General features: G+C 43.5%; 2 protein-coding genes across 3 annotated transcripts in view; one reads left to right on the top strand and one right to left on the bottom strand.

Annotated features, from left to right (window-relative positions):
* Positions 1-329: 329 nt before the first annotated feature.
* Positions 330-3,606, top strand: calm2a (calmodulin 2a (phosphorylase kinase, delta)). Its single transcript, XM_034551971.1, has 6 exons — positions 330-449; positions 1,356-1,386; positions 2,778-2,921; positions 3,011-3,117; positions 3,196-3,331; positions 3,424-3,606. Exons 1-6 carry the CDS (start codon positions 447-449, stop codon positions 3,450-3,452), a joined length of 450 nt encoding a protein of 149 aa, XP_034407862.1. The 5' UTR covers positions 330-446; the 3' UTR covers positions 3,453-3,606.
* A 17,349-nt stretch (positions 3,607-20,955) lies between these two features.
* ttc7a (tetratricopeptide repeat domain 7A) overlaps positions 20,956-26,940 on the bottom strand; it is a 41,325-nt gene continuing 35,340 nt past the window's right edge. For both annotated transcript variants that reach the window (XM_034552113.1, XM_034552114.1), the window contains one exon: positions 20,956-22,378. In XM_034552113.1, coding sequence (XP_034408004.1) covers positions 22,160-22,378 — 219 coding nt within the window. In that variant the 3' untranslated portion in view covers positions 20,956-22,159. The remainder of the gene's footprint in view (positions 22,379-26,940) is intronic.

The raw sequence follows: 26,940 nt of genomic DNA, 5'->3' as shown, positions 1-26,940 counted from the left end.
GGCAGCGCAGACCATGGGAGTGACGCATTGCAGGTACAAACACACCAATCAGAGAGCGCGATTTCTTTTAGCTACGTCTTGTACCCCATCACAGAGTAGCAGAAAGTATTCATACTCCGCTATGTAGACCCCCAGTAATACATCGTACACATTTTTATATCGACATTAAAACATTCGCAGCAGTACCAAATCGGCGTTGCAGGCGTTTCTTGATTTACTTGCGCAGCTAATAATTAATTCAAAAGCGTTTTTGATTAATTTGATAACTGAGGAAAGGGGAAGTTGGCGGAGTGATATTGAAAAGAGGAGGAGTTTATGATCGCCGTTAAAGGCGAGTCCAGTTGCCTCTTCCTCACTGTGTTCATAGAGATCAGTCTGTGTAGTCTTTGTGTTGGCTTTGGTTTGTTACGGATTTTCTCTGAACCAGCCGCTGCATCTACATCGAAATGGTAAGAAAAAATAATGTGTTTTAGTCCAGTCTTGACTTAGTCAAAAGTCCCGTAGTAGTTGTTTTTATGTGCGAAGTCAATGTTAATACAAACGTAACGCCACCAGTGCCTGAACTGAATCCATGTGAACCAAGTTACCGCAGTGCTGGCAGAATAAATGACAGCTTGCTAGTGGCTAGGTAATGCTAGCTTGTTAGAAAAAGCTAACGTTAGCTAATGACGCGTTGGTCTGCATAAATACACAGCGTTAGTACGATACAACCTGTGTTAAAACCGGTAGAGCAAGTCACACTTGAAACAATGCAGCACTGTTTTGTTTTACCTTTTGCAGTGTTTATTATATAACAGTCTATCCGTGTTCTTTTCAACGTGAATGTTGGCGTCGCTAAATTGTGATTGGTGGCCGAACAGTTGTCCCCGCGATGTCAAATCTGTATCCATCTTAATGATAAAACACTAGGTGCCGTTAAAGTGACGCTTTGCCAACCGATGCCTTACTTGTGACTACTGCAGAATTCGTCAGTATTTTTGCTTAAAATGTGCAGGTCTGTAACTCGGAGCCGATATAGGGTAGCTAGCTAACGTTGGCGCTTCCTAGCTAACATTTACCGCCGAATTGTATGTCGTCCATTGTCGGTGGTTAAGTTGGCGTCATCGAACATACTTTCTTTCTTTTTTTTCCGGTCTCCTAAATTAACGAGCGTGTTTGCTCACCGACACAATTGCCTCTTTCCTGTTAGGTTAGTCGTGGTGTTACATTTGCCGACGGCTACTGTAAACTCCCGAATAATTTACAGCGTAGAAGGATGTGCCTGCAACATTTAGAAATGAATGGGGCGGCCCTAACTTTGAGACAAGGTTGTTCTGCGATGGATACGCTAACTCTTCACCTCTTGTATTTTACAGGCTGATCAGCTTACAGAAGAGCAGATTGCTGGTAAGACATCGCTGCATCTTTCCTCATATTCCGCAGAGTGACCTTCTTTATGGATGTTTGCATTCCCTGCAGTGGATTTATATATTTTTTCCTTTTAAGGCAGGGCCGCCTACTGGTCTTAAAACGGGAATGAATGAAAGGGCTCTTGCTTGTTGGAGTGCAGAAGGACTCCCTCATGGAAAACTTTGCACTTCCATGGTTGCCATGTAATATAATGATTTAATCTGGGAGGACTGTATATTCTGGTGAGGTGTTGGCAGTCACCTTTTACACACTGCGTCCTTTGCCCTCTGTGTGTTATTAGATGGAATGATCCAGGAACAATGGATATTTGGAACTGATATAAGATGAGACCTAGATGCTGTAATCTAAATCATGCAGGAGTGTGCGTCAGGGCATTACAGCCAGTATGCACTCGGGGACACTTGCTGTAATGTATGCAGTGCATGTATAAAATGTGGCACAGTTGTAGCGGGTTACCTGATTATATATTCCAGCTTCCGTTCACTTAAATCTGCTTAGATCTCAGGTTTCACAATGTGCTGATAATTCTCTTGCTGTATTACATGGCCTCCACTTTTAGTTGCTTGCTGTTTTGCTGAGGTGTGCCAGTTTTTAGATTGCCAGTTTGTATGAACAGCATGACATGAGCATGCCCTATCATGTTCTGCTGACTTGGGAAATGTATAGTATCTAAAGCACAGTGTGCGACTGCAGTGATGTGGCATTTTCATGGCCCGTATCGGATGATTTAGGAACCTCCACCCCGGCATTTCCTACAGTTGCTGCAGACAGCCGGCCTTTTTCATAACAAAAAGGGTGTTGTCCTTTATGTTTGACCCTCCAATTGATGGGGCAGGTTGTAGATTTATGATGGTGATGAGCTGCTGCATGACACATTGTGTAGACGCACTCTACACATTGCACATTGGCACATCACTCTTGATGAGTGTCATGGTCACGGCTCCACCAAACCACACAGGATGTCATTTGCTGCTTTTTTCTTTTTCTTTTTCCATTTGAGGATGTAACCTGATCTCAGTCGCTGCCCTTGTTTAGCCAGAAATGACTGCAGTTGGAACTAAAAACAGAAGGGCCCGTCAGCATGCTGTAACTAGTTTATAACCGAAACAAAAGTGATGCAATGGCCTTTTGAGTCTTGAGCCAATTCAGGGTTTGGGTCAATGTGATTTGTAGACTTAAGGAAAAGACAAGTTTGTTATGCAATTTGGGCCAACAGCATTTACCTGGCTTTTTAAATCTGATTGTTGCCATAGATTCAAGACTTTTGCTAGGTTTTTATAATGCCACAGCCATTATGCCAGTCTGTATATCTAGCTATAGGTGCAACACCGCTCCCTAACTGAAGAAGCCCCTCTTCTTTTTTTTAGAGTTCAAGGAGGCATTTTCGCTCTTTGACAAAGATGGAGATGGCACCATCACCACCAAAGAGCTGGGCACAGTCATGCGCTCTTTGGGCCAGAACCCCACAGAAGCAGAGCTGCAAGACATGATCAATGAAGTGGATGCTGATGGTGAGAACCTAAACATCACAACTTGCTAACCACAACACAGTTGATGGTATAGATGGAAATCCTCATCAATGTTTTATTTTTGTCTACAGGAAATGGAACGATAGACTTTCCAGAGTTCCTAACCATGATGGCCAGGAAGATGAAGGACACAGACAGTGAGGAGGAGATCAGAGAAGCATTCCGTGTCTTTGACAAGGTAAATGCTGTTGCACTCACATGCACATCAATGCAAAAGTCACAGCTGTTTTTAAAATGTGTTTACTGTTGGTTTTAGGATGGCAATGGATACATCAGTGCTGCTGAGCTGCGCCATGTGATGACAAACCTCGGAGAGAAGCTGACTGATGAAGAAGTAGACGAAATGATCCGAGAAGCAGACATTGACGGAGATGGACAGGTCAACTATGAAGGTTAGTTGATATGTGATTGCTCCATATTTTGAGTTGGTTGGGGTCAATCTTCTGATACTGAGTCGCAACATATTCTTTTCTCGCCCCTGCAGAGTTCGTACAAATGATGACGGCGAAGTGATGGCCTTGTACAGATTTCGTATATAAATAATTTGCCTTTTTTTCTTTGTGTAATTTATCTGTAAAATCTTAATAGCCCCCTTCGTCCCTGCCCCTCTGCTGTCCAAAGGAACTGCATGTAAACTGCATAGGCTCTTGTCCCATGTCCTTTTCTTTTGCTGTCATGGTGTTTTGGAGTGACGGAATGGTCATACAACCAGATGCCTGTGGAAGCCCCTGGGAGCTGGAGAACTTCGAATCTTCCCGTCTTGTGTGCTCGGGGCCCCTCCACGCATGGCGACATTGGAAACCTGTCACCTGGTTGTCACTTGGCAACACTGTTGGCATGGAAACAATGTAGAGGAGTTTAAACTCTGCATGGACTATGGACAAAGTATATATATATATATATATATTATATATATATATATATATATATATATATATATATATTATATATATATATATATATATATATATATATATATGGAAATCTCTCAGCATTGCACTACTGCAAAGAATGACACGGGTGTATCTCCTAGGTACTCGTACAAACTCTTTTTGTAATCTGCTGTTCTATATACCAGAAAACGACTAATCTTATCATGCTTTTTAATGTTTACTCACTTTAACTTTTTTTTTTTTTTAATGACCTCTGGTCATGCCTCAAATAATCCATTCCAAGTTGTATATTTTTGTTTTCCAATAAAAATTACAATCTACCCGGTTTTGAAAATTGTCTTGTTTTCTCAGTTATGGATCCTTGAGTTTGTATACCCTGTAATAATTCCCATTTTTGTATTGAGGACAGGATGCTCCGTTTTTGATAGGATCTTTTTTTTCTTTCTTGTTGCTTAGAATACATATGAAATGTTTACCGATTTTTAAATTGTCCCCTGTTAATTTCCAAAAGCACTGAGGAGCATCAGCCAATGCCTCTTAATGTTCAGATAAGCTCATCAAATCTGTATTGTCATTAAAATAAAAACACTGAGTGGGATCAAAGGCTTCTAGTTTGAAGTGAACACAATGGTGCTCAACATTGCATTAGCCTTGTACTGTCCAGGTCCCTTACTGACTGCATAGGCCATGTGTTGTCTGCTACTGTTAGCGTAGCGCCATGTAGAAGCTTGTCTGCCTCATGTCTTACTTGGCATTTGCCCCCAATCACAAGGTGCAGGTGATTGAGCGTACATCAGAAACCATGGTGTAAATAGAGGTACCTGTTTTAGTTTATTATTTTTGTTAAATTCTGATTATTGAGTTTGTTACAGTAGCTTGCAGAGATACTAAGTTTGTTATTTTGATGAATGACAAAATAAAGCTCTATTGTGGACCTCAGCGCTGCCTCTTGTGTGAATTCTATGCTAGCTGCTTTTAGTTTGTGCCATTGATCCTATGCAGCGGGTTGGGACTTCCACTTGTAATGTTTAAACTAGAAACTTTTTGTTTTCTAAAGTTGTGACGTTTCTGTCTGACCGTTGGGAATATTAAGGGCTGCAGTTGTTTGTGGCTTGCTGTCATGCATGTTCAGCGGTCCCTGTGGATGCACATTGAAACTTTTCTGGCATTACAAAATGCACTTAAGTAACAGCTTGTACACCAAAACGGACTATGATGCAAAGTGGTAGTTTACTTAAGTACCCTTGATTTGATTTTTCTTTTCCTTTCATTTTTTGTACTAAATGTTATCAAAGTAATTATCAAGTTCCTTAACGAGCCTTGAAAACATGAATTCTTGGCTCATTCCAACCATGTGTTCCATGTAGCCTAGCAACCAGGCTGAATGTTGAGATATTTTATACTTCAAGATCTTTAGTTTTGCTCTATTAAGAGACTGTGTGTGTGTGAGAGAGAGAGGGCTTGTGCATCACACTCCAGCCTAGGTAAGTCACAAGAAGTATGATACTTCACACACAAAGTAGAGGGTTGGTTTGAATGGGTTTCTTGGGGTAAGTATCACACTTAAAATCCTCCAGTGTTCCAAATACTGCACACACACACTGTAGGTGACCCGCTGGCCACCAGCCCGCTGCTCGGCTCATGTTCTGTAACCAGTGTAGCATTACAGCATGGTGGACATACTCTACTAGCCAACTAGGGGGCGGCTGGTCGCTAATTCCACCATGCTTTAATGCTACACCGGTTACAGGACGAGACGAATAAATGTGCTTTCGTAACCGGACTTCTGACTTTATCGGTGGTGCTAGTTCGGACACCAGCGCCTGATATTTGGTAGAATTGACATTTATTCCAATTTGCACTGTCATGTTAACGTATGATCTTCCTATTCTAATCACTAGCACAGTATCCCCTCCATGATGCTAATGGAGTACTAACTAAACTAAGTGCAGCACCCTGGTGTTGGCCGGCCATTGTGTCTTACTCTCAGTCAAAGTGGTCGGCGAGTCTAAATTTAGCTCTTCACCAGGCCAGCTTGTTGAAAAATGTATCGATAGTTGCTGCTATGGTAACAGTCGCATTCCTAATGGTGGTCAGGTGTTACTGGGTTTTCGGTGGAGAAGATAGCGAGTGACAATGAGTACGGTGCATGGGGCCACCAGGAAAAAACAAAGCCACCTCTAAAGGTTAAGAACAGATAAGGTAAGGCCCTCACAACTCTGTGTGCCTAATGAGGACAAGCTGAACTGGTAAACATTTGATACGTGTGTGTGTGTGTGTGTGTGTGTGTGTGTGTGTGTGTGTGTGTATGTGTGCGTAGTAGACCTTCAGTTAAGGTCTTTTATTGCATTGCACTATCCCTTGTCTGTGTCCAAAGTGCGTTGTCTGCCTAGAAATCAATTCAAACACTTATACGACAGCAAACACTTATACGACAGTGCCTCGCAGTGCATTTGTGGTAATAATGCATACTAGACCCAATTAAATTTCATTTATTTATCTTATGATTGAAAATAATTGTTGTATTGTAATGCAATTTAAAAAAAACCTATTCCATTGACTGGGAAGGAGAGAAATCTGCAAGCTCAACGTTTGAGTTTCTCTCGTGCCAAAAACCGCAGTACCTCTGATGGCCACTTGAGGCCTTAGACAAACATGTTAAAATGCCCAACTCTACAGCAGAAATAAATGCGTTTACAGCCCGAGAGAACATGAACTCTGAGGTTCAAAACTAATTATCATTTTTCGATATGGCCTGGTAATATCCAGTTGCTAAAACTGAATTTTTGCAATACAGTGTGTTTATCCAAGCGCGAGGCCATGTGTTAACACTTTTCCTAAACTTCTCTCACCTTCTACCAAACTACACCCAGGTGTCCATCACATCCGCGAGGCCCAACATCGTCACCCTCGGCATCAGGGACACGGTGGGGTTCAGATATGACCTTCACTGATCCTTTTAGGAATTAAACTTGAGGGGTTTGGTGGTAATGTAGCACTGAGCCAGCACAGATAAAGAACAAGGAGACTAATATAAACTTCCATAGAAATTAAACAGTGGTTTGAGGTTTTGCAGTAACGACTAAATCGCTAGTTAGCTAGGTAGCTTGCCCTTCTCCGTAGCATCGGGGAGTGACACAGCGCTGTCTGCTCTAACCACTGCATGGCGAAATAAGAACGCTACCTCGCCAACTACAGGACAGCTGGTGAGTTAGCTTGCTTGCAAATCACCACCGTGCTGTAATGCTACACCGTTTTAAACGAGCCAAACAGCCTCACTTCCCGCCGCTTTCCAGAAGGATAAGCTACCTAGCTAACTAGCGTCCTCCGCCTTCGGAGCTTCTGCTCTCTTTCTGGTGAGCTGCAACAGCGTGCCACACTTACCTGTGTTTTTACCATTGCAACCAACAACAATCACCATTTTCTTTTGTTCCGTTCTTTCTATCACTGAAGTATTCCTCTAAACTAACATACAGGATGGCAAAATCCAATAAAGTCAAAAACATTAATGTAATAAACTGCAAAACATTTGCTCCCTTTGTATGTTGTTCTCACTTGTAGCTGGTGCCATAACTTGCCCAAAAAAGGAGGCATCCGGCATCGTACAAGTGACTATCGCAGTGCTCTTAACTCATAGCCCTCTACACCACCTTGATGCACTTTGATCCTTAGCTTTGGGTGTTTTTACTTATCGACACAGCATCACAGATTTTTGTCTTCACGTGCAGCGAACTAAATGAAACCAAAAGACTTGTTGGAAACACAAGCCAGCTGGTTGGTGGTGTAACACAGCAGACAAGAACAAAAACAAAACACAAACAAACTCACGCTGATAATGTCATAGCTATTTAAACACCTCTACCTTTATTCCTTGTCCCAGCATATAAACACTTCACCATGCGACTACGATGTGACAGCGAAGCCGGTGGAGAAGATTCCCTGCAAGTAAGCACTCGACAAACAGCCTCTCTTTAACTCTCAGATCACAGCAGAGCCAACAACCCATGCATCATCACTTGATCGCTGAATCCCCCCTTAACTATTTCTACTTCCCCCTCATGTGCCTGCAGAACAAAGATGGAGAAGCAATCACCAACCTGCTTGCTCATTTTCTCTGCCTCTGATCATGCATGACCTTATTCTTTTCTTCTCTCACTGTTCTCTCTTTTCTTTTGACGGCACCCCTTACACCTCCTACCCTTGGTCTCTCACTTCTCTCCTCTTCTTGCAGGCATGTGATGTTTCGGTCGAGCGTGCAGCGGATCAGCTTTCCTCCCGTAAGTATCTTGTCACCAAGGCTAGTTATTTGGACAGTTCAGTCTTTCCATGTGTTACGGCCTATCTATGGTGCTTTGAGGTACACAGGGCGTAACATACAAGAGACAGCCTTGGCAGGGGTTGAACAAAAGAGGAAAACAATAAGTCGTGTGAAATACTTAAGTAGGATTTATTGACAGTTTATGGATTAACAAAGGTAAAACTATAAAACACAATAAACCAAAAACCCCACACTAACTAGAACATAAGGTCAAACTAGCCTACCGTAGCAAAAAGAAAAACAATACTGAGCTCCCACAAAACAGGAGAAAACAGAAACAACAAAAATGGCAGAGAACCCCTATACAGCTTCCCTCAAAATGATGCATATGGTAGCCTGCACTCAGACACCATAACACAGCAGGTCCAACCGTTTGCAGCTCGGAGGAAAAGAGAGAGAGGGAGCACTGGATCTGAGAGTATATATATCCAGGCCACTGATTGAGTGATGTCTCTCAGGTGGAGATGCTCCAGGCCTGAAACAGATAGGCTTCTTCTAGGAAGAGGGCGGCGTTAAGTCAGTGGGCATAACACCATGGCTTCATTATACATGAAATACACTTTCAATAGGTTTTAGTTACAAGCTGCGACCCTGAATGCGACTCCTTTACGTCTCTTCATTGCACATTACTAACTCTACTTCTTCTCCGGAGTCTTTGTGCCTTCTCGCCTCATAGGGTCCATTGGACCTGCCTATGTCTGAAGCTGGTCCTGGGTCCTGACCCCTTGCCCCTGCTTCCTGCATCCAGGCCCTGGCCTGGACCTGGCCTCCTTCCCAATGGCCCTGCCTCCTTCTCTATATCTCCTGCCTCAAAGGCCTGGCCTTATTGGTCCTGCCTCCTTCGCGATGCCTCCTGCCTCAAAGGCCTGGCCTTATTGGTCCTGCCTCCTTCGCGATGCCTCCTGCCTGGTGGGCCGGCCTCCTGCCTCCTGCCTCCGTGGCCCTGGCCCCTGCCATGGTCCTGCTGATGCCCCCCCCTTCCGCTCTCCTCTCTTCCTCCTTCTGTTTCATGGATTGTGGAGGTCTGGATCGTGGTCCATGCCTACTCATCATTCATACATTTCTGTCATGTTCATTGAATGTGTTGTAACTCTGTAACGCTGTTCTTTCTGTACACATGACATCTATTGCTCCTGTCCATCCCGGGAGAGGGATCCTCCTCTGTTGCTCTCCTGAAGGGTTCTTCCCTTTTTTCCCTGTGAAATAGTTTTTTCAGGTTTTTTTGGAGTTGTTCCTGATCCGTTGTGAGGTCCTGGGACAGGGATGTTGTATGTGTACAGATTGTAAAGCCCTCTGAGGCAAATTTTGTAATTTGTGAATTTGGGCTATACAAAATAAACTGAGTTGAATTGAATTGAAAGGGACAAAGAAAACCGATCCCGCCGACTGTCCAATTGTATAATTTGTCCCTTTCGGAGGTCCGCTATGGCACTGCACTAGCTGACCAGTCAGCTTTGGTTCATATTGCAGCATTGCAGCCTCGGTCATGTGTCCATGCTGGTAGCTGATGGATATTTGAGTCGTGCTGGCAGCTGCTGAGTGTTAACAGGGAAGGAAAGGCGCTATGAAATCCCGGGGGTATTATTACTGCGGAGTTGGGAGCAGTTTTTCTGCTGTTAGTGGTGTCACAGCAACTCTAAGACAAGTTTATTGTCAAAGGTTAAGCACCTACACAAATCCCGTAGCGAAGTCAACCGAAAGCCCAGATCATTTGAACAGCTGACCTGGTGTGGGAGGGCAGACGTTAGCAGATCAAAGTAAAGTGGAAATTGAACCCAAGGCTTGAACCGGTAAACCTCGGTCCACCCAGAGACAGGAAACGAAAATCATTTCAGATTTGAGCCTTGCCTCTTAGCCTGTTTGAATTAGTCATTATCCCAGATATTTGTATATGAATAAATGCCCTCCTCTCTGTTGCTTTAGCACAAAGGGATTTAACCTTTAAGTATACTGCGTGAAAACTTGCTTATCTAAACACCTGCTATTTGGGCGTTTCTATTTGCAACACGATAGAAACTGTTGTTCAGCCCATCCCTTTGGTCCAGACATAGCTCAACAACTATTGGATGGATTGCCACAAAACTTTAGAGCAGGCCCCCATGGTCCCCAGAGGATACATCCTAAAGACTTTGGTGATGCCCTGACCTTTCCTCTATACCACCACCGTAAAGTGTGTATTTTTCTCAACCAATTATTGGATTGATTGCCTAATGTTATTGAAAGAAAAGACAAAAAAATGCAGTTGATTTGAGGTGGACTGTATTGCAATGTTACCAGTCAAAAAACGGGTCAAAGTTTTCAAGGTTTTTTTTTTACATTCACAGCATGTGCCAGTTACCTCCGCTCTGCCGCCGCACAGGAGAACGTTTCTAACGTGCTGCGTGCCACTTTGGGAAAGTAGGCCAGGTGCTTTGGCTCCAACACACACACACACACACACATTTACTATCCCGTGAAATACACCTGCATCAGCACCTCTGGGACCATTAGGCAAGCGCACCGAGGCCCGACAGGCCAGTTTGGCAAGGATCGAGGGAAACTGCCGACCAGGATCAAATGGCATGTAGCAGCCATCCCTCCGAGGAGCAGAGGAGAGGGAAAAGACATCTTCCTGCCTCCCTCTGTCAGAATCAAAGAGCAGCTGAAAATGAAAGGCTGGTGCTGTGTTCAGGGACAGTGACACCGTCTGAGCAGGAGGGTAGAAGGAGGTGATGCTGTTTCTACGTGGCACGCTGCTGGTGATGACCAGTTTGTGTTAGAGGAAAGGAGAAGTGAAAGGTCAGGAGAGAGAGCGAGGGAGATGTTTTGACAGAGACCAACCCTTAAACACAAATCAGATTGCCGAAGCCTGTAAAGATGATTCATATGTCAAAGGTGTGTGTTGTCAGTGCGTCTTTCACATGACTTGGGTATCAGTGAAATAATAGGTTTATGTGAGGTCCAAAGGTGAAAGAATGTAACTCTCATTCGGCTTTAAAAATGTCAGAGGTCACAATGTAGTAGGTGATTAAAATGCTAACGTCATCGGGTTTGATCTGATTGGACTCCTCATAGCATTACCTTTATTGTCCGTCCGAGGCAGAAAAACGGTCTTTGGCCTCACCCAGGAAAATATAAGTTACGCAAGACAAAAATAACATGCTCTCAATAGTACAACAGTCCTTGCATTAATATATATTTTATTAAGGTCCATGTTCTATTCTGGAAAAGCAACACCTTGTTCCTCAAAAGGTACTTCAAAGGTTAGCTAAGTAAAATCAAGACATTCTGCTCACCGTTTGTCCTTCACTAAATTACCAAGAGTGCACAGAGGTTAACTGTGTTCAGTTAAGTCACAGGAACTGGGTTACTGAAACTAAAAAAACAAGCTAATTGTTACAAGCGACTGACATTTTCAATAAAGATAATGTTGAGAAAACAAATAGATGGGGAAAACTATTTACTGCAAAAATACAGAAGAAAGCATTTCCTCTCCAGGTTTCTTACCTGACCAAAGGGAGGAAATCACATTTGCTAATATTTACATGCTAGCCTTGGCCTGCAACATATTGAGGGTGAGCTATATCACGTCAAGCTAGTTAAGTTGACTAAAATCCACTGTTTAACCCGCGGCAACACCAAACATCTGTTCAATAAATTAGCTACTCGCTAAAAGCTACTGCTAACGGAGGTTTTCAATGAAGATAATGCTGAAGGAGAACCAAGCTAGCTACTTATGCTCAACGGCTAAAAATACAAGAAGGTATTGCATGCCAAGCTTTGTCTGCTACACATTGAAAAGATTCTTGCTACTGGACGTCTCTGGCTCAAGGAAATTCAGGATTTGATGGGTCAAAGTCAACACTATTTAATGGCAAAAGTTAGACAATTTACGTTCACGATCGTGGGGCCGGATGAAACAAAACGTCCACAGTCTAACACACTCTCTCCAAAAACTCCTCCGTGTGCATTAATTGCTGTCTAGTTTGTTTAAGCCGAAAAGAAAAAGAAAAAGAGAACGTTCAACCCCATTACAACTCCTTTTATTTAGTTGCCAGTCAAGCCTTTAACACCTCAAATTAGTAATTCGCTGGTTCTAAACGAAGCATCACTTTGGTTGGCTTAAGGTCATCTTCAAAGATGACGGGGTCAAACGCCACACTTCAGGTCAAGACGGAGAAGTTCCCCTTCAGAATAAAACCTTATCTTGCCTTCAGAATAAAGTAACGTCACGGGTTCCCACCCCACTTCCATTTTATCTAACATCTCTAAGCCATAAACTACCATTCATTCTCACACATCATACAGTTATCAATAATTTATGCTTTATAATACATTCTTCAAAATATTCCCTATTAATTATCATAACTTTATTTATGTAATAATTTAAAACATAAGACTTCCTTTATGTACATGTGCAAACCAAAATAACCTATTACGACTCTACAACATTGAGGTTGAGGCAGGTCTTGTCACGCCCAGGCAGAACACAGGACACAGATGCAGGGTTTTCCAGGTATATTAGTCTTTATTAGTAAGACTGACTCTCCCAGGCAGAGAAATAAATATAAGCTATCAAATTAATCTAGAACACACTTCTTCCAATAAACAAAGAAGAAGCATGGCTATAAAAGATTATCAAAACAAAAGATCACTCCACTCTTGGAGGAAAACAAAAACACTCCTTAAAAACTGGAGGCACTACGAAAGATTACCAAAACCAAAATCACTCACGGAGGAAACAAAAGACTATGAAAACTTCAACAATTAAACTAAATCTATGACACAAAACTTCCGAAATCAAAATCACTCTCTCGGAGGAATCCAATGGAACAGAACGCGATGGCTTGGTATTCAAGGCTTAGAAACTATGGCTGGGCTAGAGGGACCGCACGGCCACAAGGACAGAAACAAACTCACTGGCACAGGACAAGGGGAGACGCTGCGTATAAGTACACATGAGGGAATGGAGACACAGGTGGACACAATCAGGAATCAGGGAAGACAATCAGACAGGTGACACATGAGGAAGGGCATGGAACCTGAAACGAGAGGAGAGTTACTATTTCAAAATAAAACAGGAAATGACAAGACAAAAAGACCCAACAAAATAAAACAAACCCAACAACTTCACCGTGGTGCGACAGGTCTATTGCATGCTTAGTTTGTCTTCTTATGTTTTATCAACTTGGTTTTAACTTGTTTGTTTACCAAAGCTCTGTTCAATAACCAAACTACTTGCTCTATGCTACTGCTAAATATATAAAGATATTCTTGTTTAAAAAAAAGCAAATTGAAGAAATAAACACTACAAAACACACCCTATGTGCTCACATACTAATGATCACCTGCTAAACTGGGTTTACAGCATATTGAGGCTTGATCACAAAATCCATCCTTCACTCTGTTAATCAATAATATCTCCCATCTTCTCTAGAAGGAGGGACTTGCTCCATGCCACTATAATCCACAGACCAGACCAGGAAAAGGCATCACTTCCTGCTTCAAATCCACCATGTGCACTCCGTGAGTCCGGTACTTTACATTTAGCTACACGTCCTCTGTAGATGCACACCATGTCCAACGCTACATTACTAGTAGCAGGGCTAGTTAGTGACTGTATGTCACTAGTTTAAGACAATTAATGTATACTTTTTAAACAGTTTTATAACCTCTCAGCTGCATTATGGCCGCAAAATTCTTGATGAGCGAGTAAAAATGTGAATACAGTAATGTTTCGATTGAATTCATTAATGATTTTAAGGATTAAAGATTTTGTGGAAGTTTAAAAAGATAAGTTATGATTTTATTAGATCCTGTAAATAAATTGGAACGTTACACTATTAATTACAGAACAGAATGCATCAAAGAAAAAAAAACTCAGATATGTACTGTACTTATATATATAATAGCCTACTTTATATTGGATTGAATATTTCTTTTACAACATTGAGTGAAGAAAATACCATGTTTGGGAAGTTGGGCCACCGCCTGAACACGGAGGCCATAGACCCGTCATTTAGCCTCTTCTTCCATTCTCTATGGACTTCAATTCCCACGGGGCCTTGATCCTGTCAGCCCAAATAGCAGAGCACACACACGGTGACCCTATCTTGTTTTTAATATCCCAGTCTCTTATTACTTGGACCAATGTCTATCTGCATGTCAGCGAGGGATTTTGTGGTCTGCCAACAACATAATAAACCACATTCATTGTGCTCAAATCACTTTAGAGACACCGGCCAGGGAAGCAGAATGATCTTATCTGCAACAAAGGGTACTTAATTCCACTTAACTACATGTTCCTGGTACTGCTCCCTCCCTTCATCTCTCCACTCCCATCTCCGTCGGCAGTCCGGCTGCTTTGCCTTTCTACTATCTCTGCCCTGCGATGCACTCAGGAGGAGGAATGCTGCTCAGCCATGCGTCACATGCACATAGCTTAGTGTGGCATGTTGCATCCTCAGATAACACATTCAGCATTATGGGCCAAGGCAGTGGCACACAATAAAACAGCTATTCTTATCACTACCTACTCTTTCTTTTTCTTACAAACAAACGCGGCCAGTAATGTCGGGACACAAGAGAGCAGTGGCGATAGGAATCACCATTCAGCAGCGGTGTAGATTACAGTGCAACAGGGGATGGGTGCAAAAAATTGCTGGTGTGATCCTGTGCAATGTTTATCACGTATTGACTCAGAGAAATTATAATTTTTTTCCTGAGCATGCATGCATTTTGTCAGCACTGCTTAATACTCATAGACTCGCGCCTGTGAGCAGCCAATTGGACAGCTGCTAGGGGAGTGGATTAATATTCATCCGTTCTGCCCACCCAGATTCTGTTATCAGATCTAAGGATAATGTGTACAATGATAGATAAAGCCCAATTTCTTAAGCTTTATTTTCGTGTTTTGATTTTAGAGGCTGAATAATGAATAATCATCAATAATCACTCTCCATTGCACCTTACTAACTCTGCTTCCTCCCCGGAGTCTTTGTGACTTCACGTCTCGTAGGGTCCATTGGACCTGGCTGTGTCTGATGCCTCCTGCCTGGTGGGCCGGCCTCCCGCCTGGTGGGCCGGCCTCCCGCCATGGCCCTGCTGATGCACATTTCTTATATTAACAATGGATCAAATGACTGTAATGTGAAAGGTGTGATAAAATCTACAGACTCCAGTGTCCTTCAGCTCACTGTTTTGGTTTTACCGCTTGCAACTAAGGTTTTTGTTTAGTCACACTGCTCTTATCAGCCTTTGTTTCATGTATGCAGCTTGTTTTTGATTCAACACCGAGTACGCTAACCAACGAACGCACCAAACGACAGACACTGAACGTTGGCAACTCTTTTGAGAGACAGATTCGGCATTGGTGGAGACCAAAAAAGTGCTAAAAGGCGAGTCAACGCTTAATGTTCTTCCACCGGGTGCTTGTTCTCATCCCTTGCTCAAGGGCATTTCAGCAGGGTGAACATTTGCATAAAACATTCGCTCCTCGTATCGACTTCAGCACTGCTTTTGTTTGAACTGCACGGATGTTATCGCAGGCACATCTACTTGGCCCGGCTCTAATCCCACCCCTCTTTTTCCCTTAAGAGCTGACACTTAAGAGCTTGAGGAAGTTCAAGAGCCGGGCTCTTATTCAACCTGTCATGGAGACAAAGGAGCAGCACACTTCCACCCGGAAAGGAAGACAATCTTATCAACACCTTTGCATGCAGTCTAGAGGGGCCGGGCATGCGTTTCTACTTACTTGTGAGGGAGACGCAATTAGGGTGATGGGAATGTGCGCGTGTGCGTTTGTGATGAGCAGCCATTCTGCCTGTGGTCAAGCTACCAAGCCCCCAGTAATCTCTGTCTCTCTCGTCCTCCATTCTCTTTGCAGTGGTCTCCATGGTCCAGCACTGATCTCTGACATATGCCTCATACTGACGACTTAACACCCTCCGTCTGCTACAGCCTGCCTCAGTCACAGGCACGGCTAGGCACCCGCCCTTTCGCTGTCAATCAAGACCCCCCCCCCCCCCCCCCACATACACACATCGGCTTCAGAAGAATACGGACGCAGCCGCACAATGCGATGAATGCATATGTGATACCTTTTGCTTTTTTTTAAACGCACTTGCAAACAATAACACGTGCGCACATACTGTACACACACATCTATGGGCTAATACTACAAAGCTACTACTTGCTTTTTGATATTTAAAAGTAAATGGACCTGTCCTTGTATAGCGCTTTTCTAGTCATCCGACCACTCAACGCGCTTTAACACTACTTCATCACCCATTCATACACTGATGGGAGGGGCTAAGGTGGCACAGCTTTGGGGTTAATTGCCTTGCCCAAGGACACATCGACGTGGATCGAACCGCCGATCCTCTGATTGAAGGATGAACCTGCTCACCACTGAGCCACAGTCGCCCCAAGATGAAAGTGGATCATCCCTCTGCGGAGAAAGGATCAGGATGGCAATGCACAAAGCCTACCACACACACACACACACACACAATATCCCTTCATCTGTGGTAGTGTTTCCTGTGGGGAGAAGGCGGTTTAAGTGCGATTTGAGATGCTGGCTCAGTGGAATTACATCGTTCACAAGAACATATGGTGTTGCACTGGCAGCCCCCAAATATCAACTTTGGTTTTCCGGGGGCATGGCTTAATGAGATCCGGTTGGCATTCAGGAAGCAGCGTGTTGCACATCAGTGGGGTCTGAAGTAAACCTGTGTTTCTGGCAGCTTACAACAGGAGGTGACCCTGCTACTCAGTGGCGAGTCGAGAGGACGTCAAATTAACAGCTAACTCGGGGGAAACATGCTGAGAAAATGTGACCCTGCTCACAGAGCAATGATGAAGGCAGACAGCTGGAATTTCCTAAATAATGTGATGTTGAACAACAAGAACACCCATAATCCAATACTGGTGTAGGATAAATGCCATTATTATTAGTTGCTGAGTCCTAGCTAAAGGTCGCCAAACAAACAAGCAAACAGAGAATCCATTGTCTGCCACTGACATTGGGCTGAACTAAAATGGCCTCCCAGTGTTGCAGGCTGTGCCCTGTTCCTCCCTCGCTTTATTACTCGAGCACCTTGAGAGACTCCTGGCAGCAGAGAGAGGGTCAAACAAAGGTTCAGAGGTGCTGCTCCCTCTGCCCCTCTTAAGTTGAGGTCATATTCACTCTCATCACCACATGCCACACTGAGGGCGATGAATAGGCAGCTGAGGAATTTAGCGGGCAGAGTGACACATCGGGAGGGTGACTAGGTATCCTTTTACCCCCTCAGGCTGCTGATGGACGCATCGAAGCGACGTTACGCTTCCATTAAATGGCATCTTAAAAGTTTAATCAGCTGCAATGGGCGACTGTTAACGAACAAGGGTGCCATTGTTTAAGCAGTGCTGGCACCGCTGCAGTGTGTGTGTGTGTGTGTGTGTGGAAGTAGACCAAGAGAGCTGGAGGCCGATCAGGTGGGGAGGCTGGAGTGATTGATGGGAGAGAACGCACTGCGGGCCAAGCTGCCATTTACCGCGGTGTTATCTGGCATGGCGCCTGACCAGCATCGGAGCAAGTCCAAAAAAATGTGAGAATAATTCAATAATAGGCTGTCACAGAGATGCATGTGACTTGCAAAGCAAATGCCTACATCGTGTGTTTGAAAACGTGACCTTTTGCCCTAATTTTATAGCTTAGCGTTAAGACTCGAAAACAAGGTAACAGCTAGTCGCTGGCCAAAGGTAATACCTTAAGCTCCCTAATGTTATAAATCGGTTTGTTTAATCAGTACAAAAACTGATGTGTTAAACCAACAAGTGTTGGTTTCGTGGAGGGTTATGTGAGTAAGCTTTTGGAGTACTGGTAGGCAGATCTTGTTTCCTTTGGAGAGAGACAGGATAGCTGCCTCGTCGTTTCTGTTAGGCTAAGCTAAGCTAACTGGCTGTAACTTCCTATTTAGTGAACACGAAGTCCCTTGGCAGGATATTTTTATGATACATTGTATTACAGCCTGTATTGATTAAGGTAGATGAAATGTTGTATCCATAAACATTTGGAAAACGCTTTGTTTTCCAATGTATTTCTGAGAATATACGCTATTTACTCTTCATATTTAACTCTGGACGCAAATTGTTCGTGTCCCTTCCATCTGGCAGGAGGCTGCGTTCCATCAGGACCAAGACCTCACGCCACAGCTTCTTCTCGTCGGCAGTCGGGCTCATAAACAGAGCCCGGGTCCCCCACTGGCTGACTGTCATCCCCAGGACAATTTCCTACCGGTCACTCCCCTGCACAGCCCTTAATTCTTCATTTTAAATACACTTGTGCTTTAAACTTACTTACACTGTTTAAAGTACTGTTATGTTTGTCTGGGCACTTTATTTTATATTTGATATTCTACTGTAAATGTAATGTTTCAATTCTTGCACTGTGTTGATTGTTGTCGATTGTTCAATGTTATTGTCCAATGTCGCACCACCCGCTAGGACAAATTCCTTGTATGTGAAAACATTTCAGTCATTTTATCAATGACATTATGGAACCACATCTGATCCTCATAACCTACATCACACCCTTCACCCATCCATGACTCCCTGGCCTTCTTTGGACATAACAATGATGGTTTATGGTTTCCTTGTTGGCGCCCTGCACCGACACCACAGGGCCCGTGCCCTCCATATGGCCCTGCAGGATTGGTATCCATGCACACACACAACCGTGACCTGAATACCAAGCCCCCCCCCCCCCCCCCTCCCCACACACACACTCACACACACTCTCAATGTGGCTACCACCTTTGATTGTCAGTTATTTGTTCATCATTGATCTCTCCAATGTGTCACGATGCTCAGTATGGAGGTTGTGTGTCTGTGGGCAAGTTCACCCCTAAAGGTCCGGTTCCTAAATTGAACCAATCCATTGGTTTTGGAAATGTTGTTTGATTATTGGTGACAAAGTTTGCTGCTCGTACAACTCAACAGTTGCCTCGAGCTGGTAGATGTGCTTTCCTCCGCTGTGACAAGGGTCAAAGGAAAGTTGTTACATTTTTATTAAGAGGCTTGCATGAAAGCAAGCTTTCTTGCTACACCGGTTCCAGACAGGCCTTCGCCATGTTATTTTTTTGTAACCGATAAACGGAAGTGACCATATATGGAATGTGGAGGAGTGATGTATAATAAATAGTCTATTTGACTAAATGAACATCATGCTATATTGAAGAATTCAAACTAGAGATTGAGATCATAAACTCATGTTTACAATGTTTACTGATGGAATAAATCAACAGACTTCCATTGAATCTGACTTCTTTTTGCAACCAGAGGAGTTGTCCCCTGCTGGTCAGAAAAGAGAATGCAGGTTTTAAAATGAACCGCATCAAGGGGGGGGGGGGGGGGGGGGGGGGGGGGGGGGGGGGGGGGGGGGGGGGGGGGGGGGGGGGGGGGGGGGGGGGGGGGGGGGGGGGGTGAACTCTGCGGGGTTCGGTTCAACTGAGGCTGTTACGCGCCCTACAAGGCAACCATAAATGTACAGCGAGTGTACCTGAACACTTGATACCAGTTAGTCCACCACACACACACACACACACACACAGTCTTGTGATGCTCAGGCGTAACCAGAGCGACATGCCTGGGTGCTCTGACATCACGATGACGCAGACGCACATACACAATAAGATCTGATCATTGATCCCAGGTGTATATGTACATACTGTACATTTGTGTGTGTGGTGACACTCGGCCAAGTGAATAGAACTGCCTCCGTTAATCTGTATCCTTTAACCAGAGCTGTCAAGACCATAGCACATGTGTGTGCGTGTATATAAGCATACACAATGTGCTCATGGTGCCTCTCATTGTCAGCGTGTGTGTTTTTGTGCGTGTGCAAGCACACCATGTAATATTTCACTCTTTACCCACAGGGATTAGATCATTCATCTCCCGAAGCCCCTGTGTAGGTGTCACACACAGCGCTAATGAGGAGAGGACGGAACAAGGGAGAACCGGCGAGCGAGGAGGGAACAAGTAAAAATAGATCATCTTTCCAGGCGGCAGAGAATAGGTGCAGTGATCGATAAATTCCCGTGTGGAAATCAAAGTATTTTCATGCGATGGGAGTGCGGAAGTTTCAAGACAAGACAAAGATGGCAGGGATTTGTGCTTGTAGCACTGCATGGAGGGAAACGGTTAAGAACGGGGGGGAGGAGGTGTTTGATGTGACCAAAGGCAGTGACTCTTCCCATAACACAGATCAATTTACACCATCCTGAGACATTGATTATAGCTGGCTCATACCTCACATGGTAACAGCAGATATCAAACAGACACTGTCAAGCCTGTAAAACCACACAACGGGTGCATTATCTGCCTCTTGCTGTGTGTGTGTGTGTGTGTGTGTGTGTGTGTGTGTGTATGTGTGTGTGTGTGTGTGTGTGTGTGTGTGTGTGCGTGCGCCAAGTGTGTGTGTGTTGTTCAGCAGACCAGATATCTCTCTGCTTCCCCAGTTACTCAAACAAGGGGATGGCTGCTAGGCAACCAAGCCACATCACATCACATCAGGCAAGCCGGCGGAGAGCGAGAGACACAGAGTGGTAGAGGAGGAGGAGAGAGAGAGAGAGAGAGGGAGAGAGGGAGGGAGGGAGGAAGGGAGAGAGAGAGAGAGAGAGAGAGAGAGAGAGGAGGAGGAGGAGGAAAACTGTACTGGCAGTGTTACATAAGCCGGCAGCTCGGTCCCACTGCTCACATTAACGTGGTTGTGGTTAGGCACTCGGAAGTGATGTCCATTAGTCACAAGTGACAAGGCAGGTGAAGACGCGGCATCCAGCAGTGATTTTTAAAAGCCGTTGTTGTTTATAATGGAGAGCATCAAGAGCAGATGAGTAAAAAGAAAAAGAACAACAACAACAAAAAACAGCACACGCGTTATGCGTGGCCTACTGTACCGTACAGACAGATAGAACAAACAGAACAGTGACTGATAACACCCCAGAGGGGCGGTTTGAAAACAAACCTGCATGCACGAAGACACACTGCATGGAAACACACACATAATAACGACATAAGGAATGATACGTGATTGTCCCTGCTCGGAAATGGATGATCTCTCATTTGAGGATGGTGGGTGTTTCTGTGTACATCAAAGCTGCGTCAATTAACGTGATCATTAAAAATACATCAAAACGCTCAGATAAAGATGAAGTGGAGTTTTGCTGACAGCCTGTACATAATGTATGGATCGACATCTCCACACATAACACAACAACAATACATTCTATCTAAAGATGTAACCGGCACACCTTTGCTGTTTATGGACCATTAAATTAACACCCATCGAGTCAGATTATTAAAAGAAATGTTACTCATTTGTCACTAATTGCAAAAGAGCTATGACTTCCGAATCCATAACTCCATAAGAGATGTACACTGTCACAGAGCGTACATTATAACATTATTATTACTGCTCTGCTCCGTTGCAGAACAAAATCAGAATGCCGTTTTTCTACATGAACGACATTGATATCCTATATTAACGTCATTGTTTTTGTAAGACAAAAATCAGCATTTGTTTTCAGCTGACAACTTATAAAGGACGTAGCGGTACTCATATGTTGGGGGCGATTGGCTTCATATTTGATAGGTTGAAAAAACGGATGTCATTGAGACGATTTAAGGGAATACTTTAGCATTCTTGCTGGACGCTTAATTGATACCACGTTCATATCTGCTAGTTAGATATAAAGCTACACCCTGTCGTTAGCTAGCTTAGCCTAGCATATAGAATGGAAACAGGGAGAAACAGCTAGCCTGGCTCTGGTCCAAGGGTGACAAAATATCTGACTAGTGAAACCTAATTAAGTTTACTTATCACTTTGTTGTTGGTTTAATTTGTGCTAAGCTAACCATCTCCTGGCTCTGTCTTCATTTTCAATAGACATACATCAATCTTGTTATCAAGCTCTTGGCAAGAAAGTGAAACAGGCCTCCTTCCAAAAGTAAATTGCAGAGGCCCACTCAAAATTGCAGAGGCCCCCTCAAAGTTCTCTGGGGATGATGGTGAAGGGCCGGATGGGGCAGGAGGCCTCCAGTTCCAGGGCTGTCAGGAAGCAGTCGGAGGCCTGGCTTGAGCCCCGTGACTGCAGGGCCTCTCCAAGGCCACTCCACGCCTCGTGAGAGGTGCTGTGGACCTGAACCGCATCACGCAGGACCTTCTCCCCGAGGTGGGTGCGCTCGGTTTTCACCAGCAGAAGGCCCTGGATGGACAGATGGATAAAAGAGGGGGGATATTTCGGTTTGCATATAGGCTCAACAGGTCATGAAAAGTATTCACATAGAAAAGGAGGTACAAATGGAACAAAGTGATTTTGTTTGTTTTAAAAGAAAATCCCCTTCTGAGCCAAAAGTTGAGCTTTGGCATGCAAGTATGACAAAAAACAAAACAAAACAGCAACCGACTGTACTACACTTTACTAGAGTCAAATTGGGTTGTGCAACAATGCAACTGAAGGGAGAAAATCGTGAGATTATGAGCAGTCCTGTGTGGAAAAATCATGCAGTATATTAGGAGAAAGACACAGGAATGAAAGTTGATCCTGTGATCAGCCTAGGGGTCGGAGGGGAGACTGCTGATTAAAGGGACCACATGTTGTGCAATCCAGTTTTGTAGAAGTACACACTATGTCACTGCTGATTTGCCAGAGCAAACCTTCGCTCTTTTAGATTGATGAACTGTTGTTCCTACCTTTAGACAAAAGGCTTTTGCCGGTCTCTATTAATGTAATGTAAATAGAGAACGACAATCAACTTTCAGCGACTTAAATCCTGCTAACATAGCAAATCCAATACACTGCACTCTCTTTTGTTTGTCAAAGCTATATTATTGTTGCACTGTAATCTTGTTGGGCAAAACAGATTCAAGACCCAGCTGAAAAAAAAGAAGCAATGCATCTCCAAGCATTGAATAAGCACACATGTACGTCCTGGGACAGGCGTGTAGCTTCCTGCAGTTTGGGGTGTAACTTTTCCTGTTGGCCTTCATTTTTCGAAGTTTTGCTCAACTGGAGGATTCTTTATGATCGTCTGACTGCTCAGTCTTGTTGGCCTGTCGGACGTATTTTTTTTGTGATGTTGGAGCGTACCCAGATATCAGCAATTAACTACAATGCTATCATAACCGATAGGCCTCACACTACAAAAATAAAAGCCAAAGTGTTTAAACATCAAAACATATTTTTCTACTATGAGAACTAACAATAGCCATGTTTGTTGTTTACGTTACTTATTAAATTAATAATGATCTGTGTTGCCGACTAGGCGACTTTCGTGCTAGATTTAGCACCTTTTGAAACTAACTTTAATTTTTATGGCTGTTTTTGGTTTGATCTAGCATACTCTTGCTAGTTTCTCAAGAATACCAACCCTAGCTTTAATAATTTAAAAAAGTACAATCAAAGGTGCCTTCCAGCAACTATAAAGCCTCCACACCCACACATATTGTATATTTAAAAAAAAAAACAAGCAGCAAGCCAATTTGATGACCATCAGAAATTAGCTTAACATTAGCCCTAGGGGTCGCATGCAGCCCTCGAAAAGTCGCGTCTTTACAGTGAAGAAGTAAATGTAGGCATACTAGTGGCTAACATTAGCAAGCTAGCTAAGACAAAAAGTTAAACAAGGAAACTTTAGAGTCATGTTGCATTACTCCTGCAGCTGTCTCCCCCCCCAAACACTGCAACGGGCTAACAAGTAGCTAACCGACATCTGTGCAACACACAGAGACAGAACATAAATGATATCCGTTAATCAAACTCCTGGCAATATAGTGAGCAAGCTGACGCCCAGTGTTAACGGGGATACTGAATGTAAAGTAAATACTGAATTTCAAATGACATTGGTATGTAACATGTTAGTCCAAAGTCCTTATTTGCAGTGGCATGCTGGATGGCTACTGCCTAGGGCTCTGCCAGGAGGAGTGGTGGGAATGCATTCAATCTCCACACTCACACTGTATGAATGTATATATATTGTAGATGTATGTGCCTGCACAAAAAGCTGAGGGAAAAAGGAACAAGAAGTATGTAACTGACATTTCACGTAAACTGTATGAATTGAATTGGTTGTACGAGCTGATGTGTGGGGGAAAATAAGCGCACGCTGTCAGGCTGTGGTTTTGAAAAAAAAGTAGGCTATGTATGGGAGACAGAGATGGATATTATGGATGATGATCACTGTGTAAAGGGCATGCAGAACTTTGTGTGTTTGTGTGTGTTGTGTCTCTCTTTCGGAGGTCAGCTCAGTTGGAGGTGCGGTGCATTTTACAGCCTGGCAAAAAGGGCTGTCACGCAACTGACCAACAGCACAGAATCAAATCTGTCTCAAACGCAAACATACTGCAACACACACACGCACAAGCACACACACACACGCACACGCACGCACACACACACACACACACACACACACACACGCACACACACGCACACACACGCACACACACGCACACACACGCACACACACGCACACACACGGTGACAACATGCAGCCTCTCTCACACAATATCATGCCCTCCCTCACTTTGACTATCTGTTACACACAAACACAGACACACACACACACTGAGCTGGCCTGAGGTCAGACAGACGAGTCTTGTTATGCAGTCTCTGCTCACAAGCTCCAGATTAATCTAGGGGCTCTGATGCAACTTTCAATAAAAGCTCTCTCTCTCTGTTCTCCTTTTCCTCACTGCTGCGGTGAGGAAAACACAGAAGAACATCGAAACTGGGTACGGAGAAAAGCTGTCACAGGATGTGCAAACAGGGCGTGTGTGTGTGTCCGTCAGTGTGTCGGTGTATGCTCGAGGTGTATGATGTATTTCTTGCTGCTGGTTTGGCCACTAGCATCCACATCTTACTGTCTGTGCTCTTGTCTCCAAGGCTCCAAGTGGTTACATTGTTCTGACGTTTCTAGCATAAACATGTCGGCTACCAGGATAACACACACACACACACACACACACAAAATCACACCCTTCCACATGTCATTTATGGTGCTAACCATGGAACAGTTGATCCTTCGTCGGCCAGCTGCTCAATTCAATGAACACAAGCTCTTTGTATATGCTGGGATCTGATATAAACATGGGAGAGGCTGAAGAAGACAAGCTTACAGGAAAGAACAACCACCACAACACACACACGCTGGCCAATGGTTGTCTAAACTTACTGCAAAGAAAGAGATCAGTGTTTTGTTTTTTGAGAATGAAATGAGAAGAACAACAGCAAACTTCAATTCAATTCAGTTTATTTAAACTTACGTCTGAGCATTGAGTACTGATGGCTACGGGACTTGGTTAGCCTAGCTTAGCACGAGGAAAAATCTAGCGTGGCCCTTGTCTTGATTACGCAATGTTATTTTGTTTGTTTCATATGCATATTTAAAAACCTGACAATTTGTGATTTAGATGAACTTGTGTTATTTGCTATTTGTTGACAAACACTTTATCCATTTGCCCAGAAGACTAATCTTGTGCCGTGTCCCTGGCTATAGTATTCAGTATGTAGGTTGAGGATGATACGGTTTTGGAGTTAGTCTCTATAGGCATGATGGTTCAAAACCTAAAAACCCACAAGGTCTGGTCACGCCAGCATTCACAAAAGCTAGATTTTGCGTCAACATCATTCCAACGAACATTGCACTATATATTGTCAAAAATGGAGGAAACTATCGGAGCTTACTAGCTGTCTTGCACCATCCAGTTATATTTAAAGTTCACAAAAGAGAACGTCACAAAAGAGAACAGACATAAAACATGGTACAAATATGTCTTTTGACTTAACTGTGTTAACTTAACTTAATGTCCAGTTAGCATGTTAGCAGCTAGCTCACGTGCTACAACAGTTCACCAACTAGCGCTGCGCCAAGCTTCTAAATCCACATATTTCGCAAAAAGGTGTCGCAAAATTATGACATACTATTACGAAATAATGACTTAGTATCTCAAAATAAAGAATTAGTATTTCAAATAAGAAATTAGCATCTCAAAATATTACTTTGACATTATTTTGAGATAGCACATCATTAATTTGTGAACGTTCTACCAAAGTTCTACAAATCCGGGAATTAATTCACTCTGCTTTTGATGTAACACACAACAAAAAGGTATTGTATCAGAAAAAGAAAAACAGGAAAGTTGGCTAGTACAAGAAATATCCTTGATTTGGGAACAGATAATTAGTAACATTGACACAATACAGAGTAAAATGTCTGAGGGAGTAGAAGAGTGAGCAGACAGGAGAGGAAAACATGTAGTTTGCATCAGAGTGTTTCTGGCATTACACTGATAAAACGGGTATCTATTGGTTTTGCTTTAATTACTCTCAGCCATCTGTCTCCAGTTTTACCTCAGCTGATCCCATGGTGCTTGGCAGCACAAAGTTGTTTCTTGTCGCAACTGAACTGAGCAGAGCCAAACCGAGCGAGTGGGCAGTGGGGTTTTTATCCATCTTTCAAGCTAAATTCAAGCAAACCTTTGATACGCCGCAGAACAGTACACAGTGTTTAATTAAGCTTATTTTCATCAGCTAGATTGAAGAAAATGAAAGAAGCTTCCTAAATGTCACAAACAAAGACACCCAACAGAGATTTGATTGTGGAATTGATTAGCATTAGGGAAATTTGTTTTGGTTCTTCAGTGTCAGCTGATGTTATTCACATTCACAACGACAAAAAATAGTACTTTCTAATATTCTAACAATCTAACGTACCGACTAGGGCCAAGCAGTCACCACTGTGAATAATATTGATTGGATAACTTCTT

The sequence above is a fragment of the Cyclopterus lumpus genome, chromosome 15 (assembly GCF_009769545.1).
Source record: "Cyclopterus lumpus isolate fCycLum1 chromosome 15, fCycLum1.pri, whole genome shotgun sequence".
NCBI classification, from domain to species: domain Eukaryota; kingdom Metazoa; phylum Chordata; class Actinopteri; order Perciformes; family Cyclopteridae; genus Cyclopterus; species Cyclopterus lumpus.
Note: the sequence above shows the minus strand (reverse complement) of the source record. Positions and strands in the feature narration are given on the sequence as shown.

Coding starts and splice junctions, on each gene's coding strand:
- calm2a (XM_034551971.1), top strand. Junction 3,118..3,195: donor CATTCCGTGTCTTTGACAAG/GTAAATGCTGTT, acceptor TGTTGGTTTTAG/GATGGCAATGGATACATCAG. Junction 3,332..3,423: donor TGGACAGGTCAACTATGAAG/GTTAGTTGATAT, acceptor TCGCCCCTGCAG/AGTTCGTACAAATGATGACG.